At 40.1% G+C, this 15,111-nt stretch overlaps 1 protein-coding gene across 2 annotated transcripts in view; it reads right to left on the minus strand.

Annotated features, from left to right (window-relative positions):
• Positions 1 to 15,111, minus strand: part of FGF18 (fibroblast growth factor 18) — a 418,112-nt gene that overhangs the window by 194,831 nt on the left and 208,170 nt on the right. For both annotated transcript variants that reach the window (XM_056516555.1, XM_056516554.1), the window contains one exon: positions 6,924 to 7,104. In XM_056516555.1, coding sequence (XP_056372530.1) covers positions 6,924 to 7,104 — 181 coding nt within the window. The remainder of the gene's footprint in view (positions 1 to 6,923; positions 7,105 to 15,111) is intronic.

Here is a 15,111-nt window from a genome sequence, read left to right on the forward strand (position 1 = left end):
GTTGCGATCAGGGGTTAAGTTACGGAACCCCTGTCTCAATATCTAGACTGGGTATTAAGACCACTACTTACCAATATCCCATCATATTTACCAAACATCTTTAGGAACATACTGGAGAAATTTTGCTGGCAGAAAGGTTTTACTTTGGAGAGTATTGATGTCGAGAGCCTATACACCCTCATCCTGCAGGATGCGGGTGTACAGGCTGCACAACATCGTATGAGCACCTTGCCCCAATACACCCATGGATATGTTGATTACAAATGTGAAATGTTATCTTTTGTATTGAGCCACAACGCATTGCAGTTCAAAAGTCAGTGGTATACCCAGTCAGGCGGAACTGCGATGGGAACCCCTGTGGCCCCAGTTTTCACAAACATATATTTGGGGGTCCTTGAGGAAAAATTTATTTACAACCCATTTGTACACTACATAGCTCTACATATCCGTTACGTAGACGATATTATAGTGATATGGTCAGGAAACAAGGATACATTTTCTGTATTCATAAGTTATATGAACAACAATACCAAGAACATGGTGTTTACAAGTAAATATGGTGGTGATGAAATTGAGTTTTTAGACACCAAGCTAGTGGTCCATAAGAACAAGCAGGAGATAGAAGGTTATCGTAAGCCCACGGCGACGAATAGTTTATTACAATATGATAGCTATCACCCTTTACATGTAAAATGCTCATTGCCTTTGGACAGTTTGTCCGATTACGAAGGATTAATTCTAGCAACCAAACATTTGAGTTACAAGCACGAGTTATGGTGTAGAGTGAGACGCAGAGGTTACCCAGAAAATGAATTAAATATAGCGTTGGAAAAAGTAAGAGCAATCCCCCGTGATCAGTTACTTTCGGAAAAAAAGAAAAAGAGTGGCAAAATCACATCATCTGAATTAGATCCAAATTAAACTGACAGTGGAAGCAGTAAAAGATTTTATTTTTTTTGTGTTTGCTTTTGGCCCTATGGAACATACTATAAAAACAGCCATACATAAAAACTGGCATCTGTTACAGAATGATGATGTTCTCAGCATGGAAAATATAGGTAAACCACTAATAGCATTCCGTAGGACCAAAAACATACGGGACATACTGGTCAAGGGGCGATTAAAAAACCTCCAAGAAAATTGGATAGAGAGACAACTTCCCCATGGTAATCATAAGTGCGGTCAATGCAACATGTGTAATCATTTTTCTGATGTGAAGCAAGTCCGCCTAGGTATGCATACTACAAAGATTTGTGACTTTATTATGTGGCAAAACAAAATATGTAGTTCATGCTTTAATCTGTACATGCGGACGATATTACATTGGAAAAACGATAAGACCTCTTCATATGCGCATCCGCAAACACTTTAGATCCTTACAAACAGGACGGGGATGTCTGCGGGTGATCGATCATATGAAGACCATTCATAACAACAAAAAAGAAGATTTGTGCTTTCTGGGACTTGCAGTCCAGAAGATATAAGCAGGGGGAGGGGATAGGCACAAACGATTATTGAAGAAAGAGACAGAGCTAATGCTTAGGAGAGATGCATTGGGACCACTCGGTCTGAATGAGTTTGGAGACCTGAGTGCCTTTTCTCACTGACAGCCGGTGCATGATTAATGTCTTTCCTCACTGAGCGATGGATGGCAGCGCTCAGGGAAAATTGGCATTTGCTTGTATTAACATTATGAAGGCAATTTGCTAGTTAATATAAACTCCCCACCTGAACTATCTATATGTGCGTGTAACCCCAATTATTGTTTTTTTATTTGCACTATGTGTATTTCGAGTTTTTAAAGGTCTTATACTAATAAAGTTTTTGTATATAAGGAAGGGGTTTGGACTAATGTCAAAGGTCACGATTAAGTGCCAAGTGTGTGGAAAGAAATGGCCCAGCGGCCATGTGCTGTCTGTTATCCAAATAAACTAGAGTTTGCCATTTGGAAGAGTGCCATCTCATCTTTGGATATTGGAACCTCCCATACTTTACCTTTCAAGACAGAGCACCATCCAAGTTAACAATTGGACTGATTGTGTACACTGCTCAAGGATCCTAGGTGTGCTTGGGGAGGAAGCAGCAGTGCCGGCTTTATGCTGTTCCTTATATAGTATAACAAAAAAATTCTGCCATTGTTTTTTATCTTTTGTATTTATTTATTTTGTATTTTGTTTAAGGCTATTACCGTGTGGTATAAATGATTTTTTTTTAAAGCGGAAAGGGTATCAGTCCTCAAGACCTCCTAAAATCCCTGTAAATAAAATGTAATCACAATCTCTAACTGGGTTTAGTAAAGTTAAGTAACGGTTAGAAGAGAGGTGTGGACAGTAAGGTCTGATCAATGCAATCTGTTTACAAGTTTAGTAATAGAAAGCAGTATTGGTGCTGTTAGAAAGTAAGAATCGGTGCTATACTTGTCATAGAGCATTTAATACCTTTCTGCACTACACTTCCGGGTGTGTATCAGTGCATGAAAACTGTACTTAGCAGCACACAGAGGTAAGTGAAGCATATAACACAGTAATACTTGGCATCATGGGATAAAAGGCTGAAGAAATAAAAATCCTGCAATACCCCCCTCAATATTATCGAACCATTCTGAAGATATCTCAAACGTGCCGTTCACACAAGATGATCAAAGACTGCATGACTTGGAGGCATTCTGCCAAAACGAATGGGCATCTATACCATCTATAAGAATTTAAGGCCTCACAGACAACTATTACAAAAGACTGCATGTTGACATTGATGCTAACGTTGGCAATATACAGTTTTAAAAACTAAGGGTATGCAGACTTTTGAAAAGGAGCCACTTCATTTAGGGTGCATTCACACCATGTTCTGTACATACGGGTGCCGGATCCGGATGGGGGAGGGGAAAATCGTCCGCTCCCGTACCCCAGCCGGATCAGCCCGTAACTCCATTTACTTTAATGAGCTGACCGGAGTCAAACGGTGACTTCGGTCGGCTCAGTTTTGACCCGTATCCGGTTCTGAACCGGACCTAAAACCGTAGTATATGTTGTATACGTAGTTTTTAGCAGTATCATTTTTGTATTGATCAGACTTTTTGATCACTTTTTATTCATTTTTTCATGATATAAAAAGTGACCAAAAATACGCTATTTTGGATTTGGAATTTTTTTGCGTATACGCCATTGACATGCGGTTTAATTAACAATATATTTTCATATTTCGGAAATTTACACATGCGGCGATACCACATAAGTTTATTTTCATTTTTATTTACACAGTTTTTTTCTTAAATGGGAAAAGGGGGGTGATTCAAACTTTTATTCGGGAAGGGGTTAAATTATCTTTAGTGACTTTTTTTATTTCACTTTTTTTTTGCAATGTTATAGCTTCCATAGGGGGCTATAACACTGCATACACTGAAGTTTTATATTAATCTTTGTTATCCCATAGGATAACATAGATCAATGATTCTGCCGCTTGACTGCTCATGCTTGGGTCTCAGGCACTGAGCAGTCATTCGGCGATCGGACACCAGGAAGCAGGTAAGGGGACCCTCCTCGTGTCTTACAGCTGTTCGGGATGCCCCGGCGATCCCAAACAGCCCCCTGAGCTAACCAGCAGCAGTTTAGTTTCACTGTAGATTCAACTTTGAACGCCGCGTTTAAAGGGTTAATAGAGAGTGGCACCGCGATCAGTACCGCGCGCTATTAGCCATGGGTCCCGGCTGTGGCTAATAGGCAGGGCCCGATCTGCTATGACCCCACGTTATAGAAAGGGAACGGACTCAGGGCGTACAGGTACGCCCTGCGTCCTTAAAGGGGTACTCCGGTGAAAAACTTTTTTTTTAAACAAACTGGTGCCAGAAAGTTAAAAAATTTGTAAATTACTTCTATTAAAAAATCTTACTCCTTTCAGTACTTTTCAGCAGCTGTATGCTACAGAGGAAATTCTTTACTTTTTGAATTTCTTTTTTGTGTTGTCCACAGTGCTCTCTGCTGACACCTCTGTCTGTGTCAGGAACTGTCCAGAGTAGCATTGGTTTGCTATGGGGATTTTCTCCTGCTCTGGACAGTTCCTGACACAGACAGAGGTGTCAGCAGAGAGCACTGTGGACAACACAAAAAAGAAATTCAAAAAGTAAAGAATTTCCTCTGTAGCATACAGCTGCTGAAAAGTACTAAAATGATTAAGATTTTTTTATAGAAGTAATGTACAAATCTGCTTAACTTTCTGGCACCAGTTTATTTAAAAAAAAATCTGATTGGTTGCTATGGGCAACTGCTTTACTTTCCCTCTGCACAGGTTTTGATATATCTCCCCCAATGTGGTGCAATATTTTGGCTTAAAGTAAGCAAAAAATGGTTTAAACCTTAGAAATAATGGGGATTATTTATCTATAATGGTCTTGGCTAGATAATTTTTGTTGCTTGTCTTGATGCGTTTTTTTTTTTTTTTGTCAGTGCTGTGCCAAATATATCATATTGAGGGAAAATAAGAAAAAGACGAGGTGCGCTCCTAGTGGAGTATTATTTAGGTGGGGTAGGGTGTGCGCCATTAGTTACACCTTACCGTAATGTGTTGTGCTGAGGGGACAACACCTCTGTCCGCCTGTAGACTCGCTGATGTATGTGATCCAGAAGCGCAGGGAGGCAGCTCAACATCCTTCACCGTGACCTCCAGGTACCCGGCCCGGGTTCGAAACCTACGTGTTGCACCCCTATACCATGTACCAATAAAGCCAAATTGTTTTTACCAAATACCTTTGGCACATTGGTTTTCTAGGATCTGGCGCCATCATACTCATCCATAACCATAACCTTTTTTCCTCTATCAAATATATCATATTGTCGCAGTGACAGATCATCACAACCACACCCAGATAATTTTCTTCCACTGCTTTCAGATCATGTCTACCCTGCTTCTGAGTAGCTTGTTTGTCTGTGTGTTTATTATTATTTGTTTTAGTTTTAATTTTAAGACAAATCAATGTCTAAAAAAAGGTCTGCAAAGAAAGTCTCCCTCAAATTTGAGTAGTGGTTTACCATGCTGCAGGCAAGGAAAAAAAAACTTTAGTGATGAAGATACTTTTTTTTATTTTTATTTTTTAACATTTCCCCTTTTTTATTTTGCTATCATCACTTTGTTGAGTATTTTTTTAAACTTGGGCACATAAAATTTTAAGATGTTGGCCATTTTTAACAAGCTTATTGTTTCTTACATCTTTACCATTCCTTTTCTATACCTTTAAAAATATATCTGATTGCTTCATATGTACAACTGCTTTACTTTTCCTTTGCACATTTTTAAAATTTTAAACTTTTTATGTCTTTAAAAGTTCTTATTCTCTACCTTATATTCTCTCTCTCTCTCTCTCTCTCTCTCTCTCTCTCTCTCTCTCTCTCTCTCTGGCTGATTTTATTTCTTTTTTTGGCAAACAGACGGGAGTAGTAATCTTTTTTTTTGCATCAATTGCAGCATAATTTGCAGGAAAAAAAAACATGCAGTTCATAAATTCGATACCACTGCATCCGTCACTTCAAAAAATGGTCTAGCAACTCCAAAAGTTCAAAAAGGCGGATTTTTTGAACTAAGCAAAAATTTAACGCAAAAAAAACCTGCAAATAGCTAAAAAAAATGCCAAAAATGCAGAACAAAAAAAGCACAAGAACACAATGATAAATAACCCCTAATGTGCTTTATAAATCAGCCTGAGCAACTTCAATAAATCTGGTGCATCTGATGACTGTCTGTCTAAATTTGAACTTAGAATTTAATCTTAGAATTCAACAGTATTAGTAAATACTTCCCCAATATCGCGCCACACCCCTACCCCTTAATTCCCTGGTTGAACTTGATGGACATATGCCTTTTTTCGACCGTACTAACTATGTAACTATGTAAAATCTGGGACAATGTTATTAGTGTTTTAACATAATTGTAACGGAGCTGGATGTGGATCCTCTAACCTGTGTGGCTGATGACACTGACCTTATCGGGGAGCAGAGTCTAAGATGCCGCTGGTGGTCTGGTGCTAGAATTTTTAAGTGCTACGGAACTTTAAAAAAAAGGCATACTCACCTTCAGTAACTGCATTTCCAATGGTGCCCTCAGCAAAGTTTGGTCCTGTTAAACACACGGAAATGCCCACTCAGCCACTCACTGGCCAAACTGGTTCAACACTTTGGTCGAGATGAGACCAGGATCTGCTGATCAGCAGGAACCCAGGCACCTTTGGAATGGCAGCGGCAGGGAATCAGGCAGCCTAATCACAAAAAATATATCACTGGACACCCCCTTTATAGGAGTATTGCCATCTATAACATATCCACAGGATATGCCACAAATGTTTGACTAATGTGGCCCTCACCTCTGAGACATGCACCTTTCTCTAGAACAAGCAGTCTCTGGCAACGATTTGGCTTCGTGGTAGCGGCTGGAGGTGCCCTGGATTCCAAAATCAGCCGAGTGGGCTGTTTTATGTAGTTTGCAAGACTCCTACAGATGTTAATGGTAGTTGCATATAATGTAGTATTGTAATTGTAAACTATACTGTTTCTTTATCAAGAAACCTCATTCTAGAGATAGGTGCTTGTCCCAGAGCTGAACTGCTTATCTATCAGACATACAGTATATGGCATATCCTGTGGATTGCGATTGTTTGAGACCGATGCTTGAGAATACCACTTTAATGTTTAATTGTGGAATCAAATGAACACTAAATGGAAGCCTGTTTAAAAAAAATTTGCAAGCTTTACAAAAAAAAACATGTAAACTTATGACAGCACAAATATACAATATAATACTTGAATGATATATCTTAATGATGTTTGATTGAATATTGGTACTTCATTAAAAAATACTACAATATATTAACATACTTAACATTTTCATGAATATAAAGAACCCAAAGCTTTATCAATCAAGCTGAGAACAAATGACCTTACCATATTTATCTCCATCCTCTCCCTTAGCACTTATTCTTCTTCCAAGAACTTGAATGTGTTTGCCACTTGTTCGACTATAGAGCTGGTAGACCCGAAGCTGCTTCCTGCTGACGTCATCTCTTCCTCTTGTTTGATTTTCCACATGAATGCGGAAGTCCACGTTTTCTTCAGCAGCAGACATCTGTTGAAATGATATAAATCAAAATGAAGAAACTTAAAGGATGAAAAAGTTGTGTTTTTTTCTTAATAGTCACCATATGATGAATTCTTGAAAGGGTAATCAGGAAAAAGAGTAACATTGAAAATACTTTTCTGTTTCTGTTTATTTTTTAGGAACGTGCTTTCTATCACCCAAGTGTAAGAAAAAGTGTAAGCGTGTCACACTAAAAAAAATGTGCACTAGGATGCGGTCCATCGCAAGCCCTTCTCCGAAAGGAGAGAGGCCCCCAACAAACCTACCCTATCCCTACAGGCCAGAAGGCACCTGCAAGGGTCTAAGCTACTAAGGGACCGCAAGTGCTCCTGGCATCAACCTAGGCATTAACCAAGGTGTCAGCCAAGGAGCCGTATACTGATGCCATCTTAGGCAAAGCTGAGACACCCAAGATTGCAGGGAGGTGAGGAACCAGAAGGCCACATACACCTATACCAGACTGCCACGAGGGACACCCAGAAGCGCTACCACACCCTGACCATCCTAGTGAACATAGGCACATCAAACGTGACAGAGTGAAATAAAAGAATACATTCAAATAAATAAGTAAATGATGCAGTGAGTCACTGCCTGCTCATCCGGACGGATCTATAAAAATTTCCCTGATCATGGTGGAGTTTAAGAAACAATCCCTTAAATGGGAAGTGGGTGGAGACTTTACTAGACAATCTGTGGGCCTGTCTGCTGTTTTGTACACGGATAAGGGAGAAACAGTCCTCAGCTCTATGCTTTTTCTTGCTTTGTTTAACAATTGGATGGGTTCTTAAAACCCAGACCAGTCACAACTTTTTACATATCCCTAGGATATGTTGACATGTGCATTTTAAATCTAAAATATGTTGCCCTAAATAATCTGCTTTATTCATGAGGTGAGTCAACCCCCACACTCCTCTCTGCAGAGACTCACATACTATGCACATGTTATGGTCACACTGGGTGATGGGTATTCATCCTGCCCCCTAGGTTACAACAGGATCAGGGATAGGAAGCACTTCCCTTTAATAACAAAATATATGCCTATTTCTGTTACACACTCTGTCTATGATTACTTATCTGGAAGAGAGGTGCAGATGCTTGGTGACCATGTCTCTTGGACTGTTCTCACAAATAATATCGTGCCATTTGGCAAGCTCTCAACATCAGGAACTTTACATTGGGTGATGGCTCTGATATAGACACTTTTGGACAGTCCACCTCTGAGGTAAAATGTCCCAGGAAGGTAGCTCTAGGTCCTGCTCTAAGCACTGATGAGGCCAGATAGAGGACATGGGCCATGAACGGTCTGGGCCCAGCCAGCAGAAAACAGTTCACAGTTCTTATTTTGCAGCTTTTCTATGGTTCTTGGAATCATCTTAGTCTACACCACACAGTCTGTCAAAACAGTAACGCATTGTGGTTCCTGAACATGGTCAGTGCCTGTGCCCAGCAGCAATATCCACACTGGAATGTCTTCAAGTAAGGAGAACCCTCCCACACGTTGTTCTTCATTGAAGCTAGGAATCAGGCCTCCCACAGGAAAATTTCACTTACTCTTTGGAGGTGACCCAGCTCTCAACCTTTTCTAATATCTTACTTCTAGCCAAATGGCATATTACACTACAGTGCTGTAGCTTTAACATACATATTAAGATGACAGATCCTTCATAACCATTAAGTGTACATTCATATGTTTCTCTCAAATAGCAGAGGATTTAGGGCTGTGCTACAAAATGATCCTTTTATTTTATTTTTTAAACGGCTGTTATAAGAGATGTAAGACAAATCCAATACATAAAGTCTAATAACAGATAATGCTTCCAGCTCCCAAGTCCTCTTCAGCTCAGGGTCCACACAACATACTCATAATGGACAGCAGACAGCAAAAAGGACTTTAGGACTTTATAAGACTTTATAGTAAGAGTCTGTAGCTGAAGAGGACACAGGACTAAAAATGAACCAGGAGTGAAGTGATTAAAATAAATGTAGGGGTTTGGTCCAAAAAGATTATTTTGGTTTGATTTTTGGGTCTGAATTTTGGGATCTTGATTCATTTTGTGGTCTGCATTGATTTTTTTTATCCTTTCACCATTAGTAGTGGTCTAGTTGTACAGTAAGGACATTACAGTTAACACAGTATAGAGGGAATTAATTGATCAGTGATCTTAGATGCCATTTGCATATGCATATCTGGACCCCACACCCTGGATCAAACCCCTTTATTTACGCCTCTCTTCACTCTCAGGCCAGGTGTCTCCATTCAACTCTGGTACTGCCCTACATGTCATACCATGATGTTGAGAGCTCCACCCAGAGATTAATAGGAGTCAGGCCTGCACAGGAAAAGTCAGAAATGAGAAATTAACAAAAGCCTTTACCCCTTTGAGTAATCCAATGGACAATTAAAGGAAATCTGCAGTAAAATAAACGTATCCCCTATCCACAGGATAGGGGATAAGTGTCTGATCACGGGGGTATGAACACTGGGACACCCCGCGATCTCCAGCATGGGGCCTTCGGCTCTACCGTAGCTGTCCCATGCAATAGGTGTGCCGGATGCAGCATGCCAACGCACCTCCTCCATGTAGTTCTATGGGAAAGGCAAGGATGCAGCATCTCCGCCTCTCCCATAGAGCTGTATGGGAGGGGGGCATGTCCGTTGAGCTCACTGCGACACAGCACAGCAATGCCAGGGCCCTGTTCAGGAGATCGCAGGGGGTCCGAAACATTGAGTTTATATTAACCCCTTAAGGACTGAGCCCTATTTCACCTCCGCTGGAAAAAAAAATTTTTAAATCAACTGGTGCCAGAAAGTTAAACAGATTTGTAAGTTACTTCTATTTAAAAATCTTAGTCCTTCCAGTAGTTATCAGCTGATGTATGCTCCACAAGAAGATCTTTTAGTTTTGAATTTCTTTTCTGTCTGACCACATTGCTCTCTGCTGACACCTCTGTACATGTCAGGACCTATCCAGAGCAGGAGCAAATCCCCATAGAAAACCTATCCTGCTCTGCACAGTTCTTGAGACAGACAGAGGTATCAGCAGAGAACACTGTGGTCAGACTGAAAGGAATTTTTTTAAAGAACTTCCTGTGGAGCTTACAACAGCTTATGAGTACTGAAATCATTAGGATTTGTATATAGAAATAATTTACAAATCTGTTTAACTTTCTGTCACCAGTTGACTTAAAACTAATAGTTTTCCAGTGGAGTACCCCTTTAAGGACTTAGCTCATTTTTGCAATTCTGACCACTGTCACTTTATGCACTTTATGTCACTCTGGGATGCTTTTACCGTTTATTCTGATTCCGAGATAGTTTTTTCGTGACATATTCTACTTTAACATAGGGGTAAATTTTCGTTGTTACTTGCATCCTTTCTTAATGAAAAATCCCCAAATTTCATGAAAATTTTTAAAATGTAGCTTTTTTCTAGCTTTAAAACTCTCTGATTGTAAGGAAAATGGATATTCCAAATAAATTATATATTGGTTCACATATACAATATGTCTACTTTATGTTTTCATCATAAAGTTAACATGTTTTTACTTTTGGAAGACATTAGAGGGCTTCAAAGTTCAGCAGCAATTTTCCAATTTTTCACGAAAATTTTAAAATCTGAACTTTTCAGGGACCAGTTCAGTTTGAAGTGGATTTGAGGGGCTTTCATGTTAGAAATACCCCATAAATTACCCCTTTATAAAGAGTGCACCACTCAAAGTATTCAAAATGACATTCAGAAAGTTTGTTAACCCTTTAGGTGTTTCACAAGAATAGCTGCAAAGTGAAGGAGAAAATTCAAAATCTTCATTTTCTACACTCGCATGTTCATGTAGAGCCATTTTTTAAGGGGTAAAAGGAGAGAAATCCCCCCAAAATTTGTAACCCCATTTCTCTCGAGTAAGGAAATACCTCATATGTGGATGTAAAGTTCTCCGTGGGTGCACTAGAGGGCTCAGAAGATAAGGAGTGACAATGAGATTAGGATGCCCCTATGGTGCCAGAACAGCAAAAAAAGCAACCATATGGCATACTATTTTGGAATCTACACCCCTCAAAGAATGTAAAAAGGGGTACAGTGAGCCTTAAAACCCCACAGGTATTTGACGACTTTTCGTTAAAGTCGGATGTGTAAATTATGAGGAAAAAATTTTGTTGAACTTTATAATATTATATATCATGATAAACCACCCCCTGCCTTTTTTTAATTATTATTTTATAGTTTTCTACCTTGATATTGCTCTGTATTTTCAGTCATATTCACAGACTGGGAAGGGGCAATACCCAGCAGGCGTGACATCGTCTGAAGCCATACAGGGGAGAACTTCCTCCCTCACTCTGCTATACACAGCCCACAGCAGTTCAGTGTGAGATGAGCTATGATTGGATAAGGCTGCACCCCTCCCCCCACACACACACCCCTCAGCACTCCTGACTGCATTTCCTGATTTTGGACTTCTGCCAGGCCAGTAGGAGTCCAAAGTCTGTGCAAAAGATTGGGGGAAATGTGCTCTGGACAAGTAGGGAAACACCTAGTGGCAGCTTTTTTAAACACAAATAAAACATAGAAAACTTCATTTTGCAATAACAAAAATTAGTTTTAATGACAGTCCTCATTTAAGAAAAAAACTAACTTTGGTCCCTGTATTTGTTCAACCGAGCTCAGGACTAATATTTGCTGGAGATGCCGTTAAATGGGAGAGATTCAAAAACTTTTTATATGTTGTACATCTTGGCAAAACTTTAACCTTTCTAATATTCATCATAAGAAAAAGTTATTTCCTTTTTATAGAAATCATAACTTAAAGAGAAAAAAAACATACCATCCAGAGCACAATCCTGTCCGGCTACAGCATCATCTTTGTCCAAGCTAAGGCGCACTCCTGTCCTCTCAGATTGCAGCATGCAAAATCGAGAGGAGGGGGTTACAGAGAAGCCTGCAGTGATTGGATGGAGAGACCTAGTACTCAGGGAGGAAGTTGAGTCATGCAGGTGGAGGACATGCTCGCTCCAGAGCACAGAATGACAAAGCAAGTGAGCAACAGATAGAAGGTATTTGTGAGAAATATAGATGCTAGATTCATAAAAATTATATGTACGTGATCAGGATTAGCTACTGAGTAACATATAATTTTTTTTTGTATGATATGACAGGTATTCTTTAAAAAAATTGACAAATTGTGATGATATTCTAGGGTTCTTAAATATTTCTTGTTCTGTGCTACTTGACATTTGTTTGAAATATTCTCCACTTGCAGTCAATCTGCAAGATAGTGGAATGATTCATGCTAAGTTCCTTTTCCAGACTCCCAAGCATCTATAACATTCTTTTTGAAGGCCTCAGAGAGCTCCTTGCATTTAGGCATGATGATAGCGCACGTTACAACAAGAAAGAGCAAATAAAACAAAACGACTAAAGTTTAAATAATACAGATTCCTAAGAATGCTGTAAGCATTTAAAGGAGATGCCCTTGCAGCATCTGCAGCAGGTGTCAGCTGTATACTGCATGTGAAAGATCAATCTGAACTGGCTGAACACTAACTGCTGCCATAGAATTGGACACTAATCAGGTACGAATTATTGCAGCATAACCTGGCTCCAGAGAATCCACAGATCTGTAGACTATAAGAGGGTAGGGATCAAAATGACATCATTGTACTAGTGGAAACCAGGCTGCAGGTAGCCAGTTTTATGTTATTGAAGGTTACAGAAAACAAGTTGTTGAAAATTAGAATTTTTTCACTCTGTAATATACAATTTTGGGGCACTATGGGGAAGACTTTTGATGTTGTATCCCGGTACAGGACCTTGTCCTGTTCCTGTCTTGGGTCCCCTCAGCAAGAGTCCCTACAGTCCATAGGGCTCTCCTGCAGGACTTCACCCCTTGCTCATCGGTTCCTGCCTCATATAAATCCATTGGAAGTGTATTGTACATATTGTCATTATGTATAAAGGTTGTACAACTGTATAGGACCTTCCTGGGTCATGTGATACTGTCATGTGATGTACCCAGAGTCCCCTGGGTACAGGACCTCCAGGCATTGCAGCCAATGGGCTTTAGTCCAGCCCCCCTAGTATATAAGGGGCTGTAGTCTCTAAATTCTCTCTCTCTTCTCTCTTGAGACCTGGACACTAAAGAAGCACAATCAGCATATACTAAATTCCTCTCAACTAGGCCAAAGCTTAACCCCTTAAGGACTCAGGGTTTTTCCGTTTTTGCACTTTCGTTTTTTCCTCCTTACCTTTAAAAAATCATAACCCTTTCAATTTTCAACCTAAAAATCCATATTATGGCTTATTTTTTGCGTCGCCAATTCTACTTTGCAGTGACGTTAGTCATTTTACCCAAAAATGCACGGCGAAACGGAAAAAAAAAATCATTGTGCGACAAAATCGAAAAAAAAACGCCATTTTGTAACTTTTGGGGGCTTCCGTTTCTACGCAGTGCATATTTCGGTAAAAATTACACCTTATCATTATTCTGTAGGTCCATACGGTTAAAATGATACCCTACTTATATAGGTTTGATTTTGTCGCACTTCTGGAAAAAATCATAACTACATGCAGGAAAATTTATACGTTTAAAAATGTCATCTTCTGACCCCTATAACTTTTTTATTTTTCCACGTACGGGGCGGTATGAGGACTCATTTTTTGCGCTGTGATCTGAAGTTTTTATTGGTATGATTTTTGTTTTGATCTGACTTTTTGATCACTTTTTATTCATTTTTTAATGTTATAAAAAGTTACCAAAATACGCTTTTTTGGACTTTGGAATTTTTTTGCGCGTACGCCATTGACCGTACAGCTTAATTAATTATATATTTTTATAGTTCGGACATTTACGCACGCGGCGATACCACATATGTTTATTTTTATTTTTTTACACTGTTTTATTTTTCTTATGGGAAAAGGGGGGTGATTCAAACTTTTATTAGGGAAGGGGTTAAATGACCTTTATTAACACTTTTTTGTAACTTTTTTTTTGCAGTGTTATAGGTCCCATAGGGACCTATAACACTGCACACACTGATCTCTCATCCTGATCACAGGCGTGTATTAACACGCCTGTGATCAGCATTATCGACGCTTGACTGCTCCTGCCTGGATCTCAGGCACGGAGCAGTCATTCGTCGATCGGACACCGAGGAGGCAGGTAAGAGCCCTCCCGGTGTCCGATCAGCTGTTCGGGACGCCGCGATTTCACCTCGGCGGTCCCGAACAGCCCGACTGAGCAGCCGGGATACTTTCAGTTTCACTTTAGAAGCGGCGGTCAGCATTGACCGCCGCTTCTAAAGGGTTAATACCGCACATCGCCGCGATCGGCGATGTGTGGTATTAGCCGCGGGTCCCGGCCGTTGATTAGCGCCGGGACCCACGCGATATGATGCGGGATCGCGGCGCGATCCCGCTTCATATCGCGGGAGCCGGCGCAGGACGTAAATATACGTCCTGCGTCGTTAAGGGGTTAAGGAACCTGCAGCCACTAAAACCGTGAGTTACCAAGCTCTATCTACAATTCCTAGTGACAACTATTAAACTCAAGCATATAATTAGTAGCACAGTGGCCTGCATACATCTCAATACTACAAGTCCCAGCAAGCCTGTGAGGTATCTGCATAATTGTAAAGACTGTTCTATAAGAAGTTTAAGTAAAAGTTCCAGTTATCTCATAATTCCTGCTGTGGACATTCCTTTATTTCCTGCCGTTTTTGGGTTGGTTGTCGGCAGGGCCTTCTACAGAAAACAACCCCATCCTGGCGTGGTGACAAATCAGGGGTTAATAACACCTTACCCCACAGGGTTAATACCACCAGCGTTGCTACACCCCGGACACCACATTTATTCCAGATATTTCCCCTAGATCCTCTGGATCAACACAATAAGATTATAGTTTCAACTTGATGTAGTACTGCCTTGATGCATTACAGCTGACATATGTCGGTAATGACTGAGAGATCACAGCATTTAAACATGAAATGCCGCTATTCCCTGG

Source organism: Hyla sarda, chromosome 4 (genome assembly GCF_029499605.1).
Source record: "Hyla sarda isolate aHylSar1 chromosome 4, aHylSar1.hap1, whole genome shotgun sequence".
NCBI lineage: Eukaryota > Metazoa > Chordata > Amphibia > Anura > Hylidae > Hyla > Hyla sarda.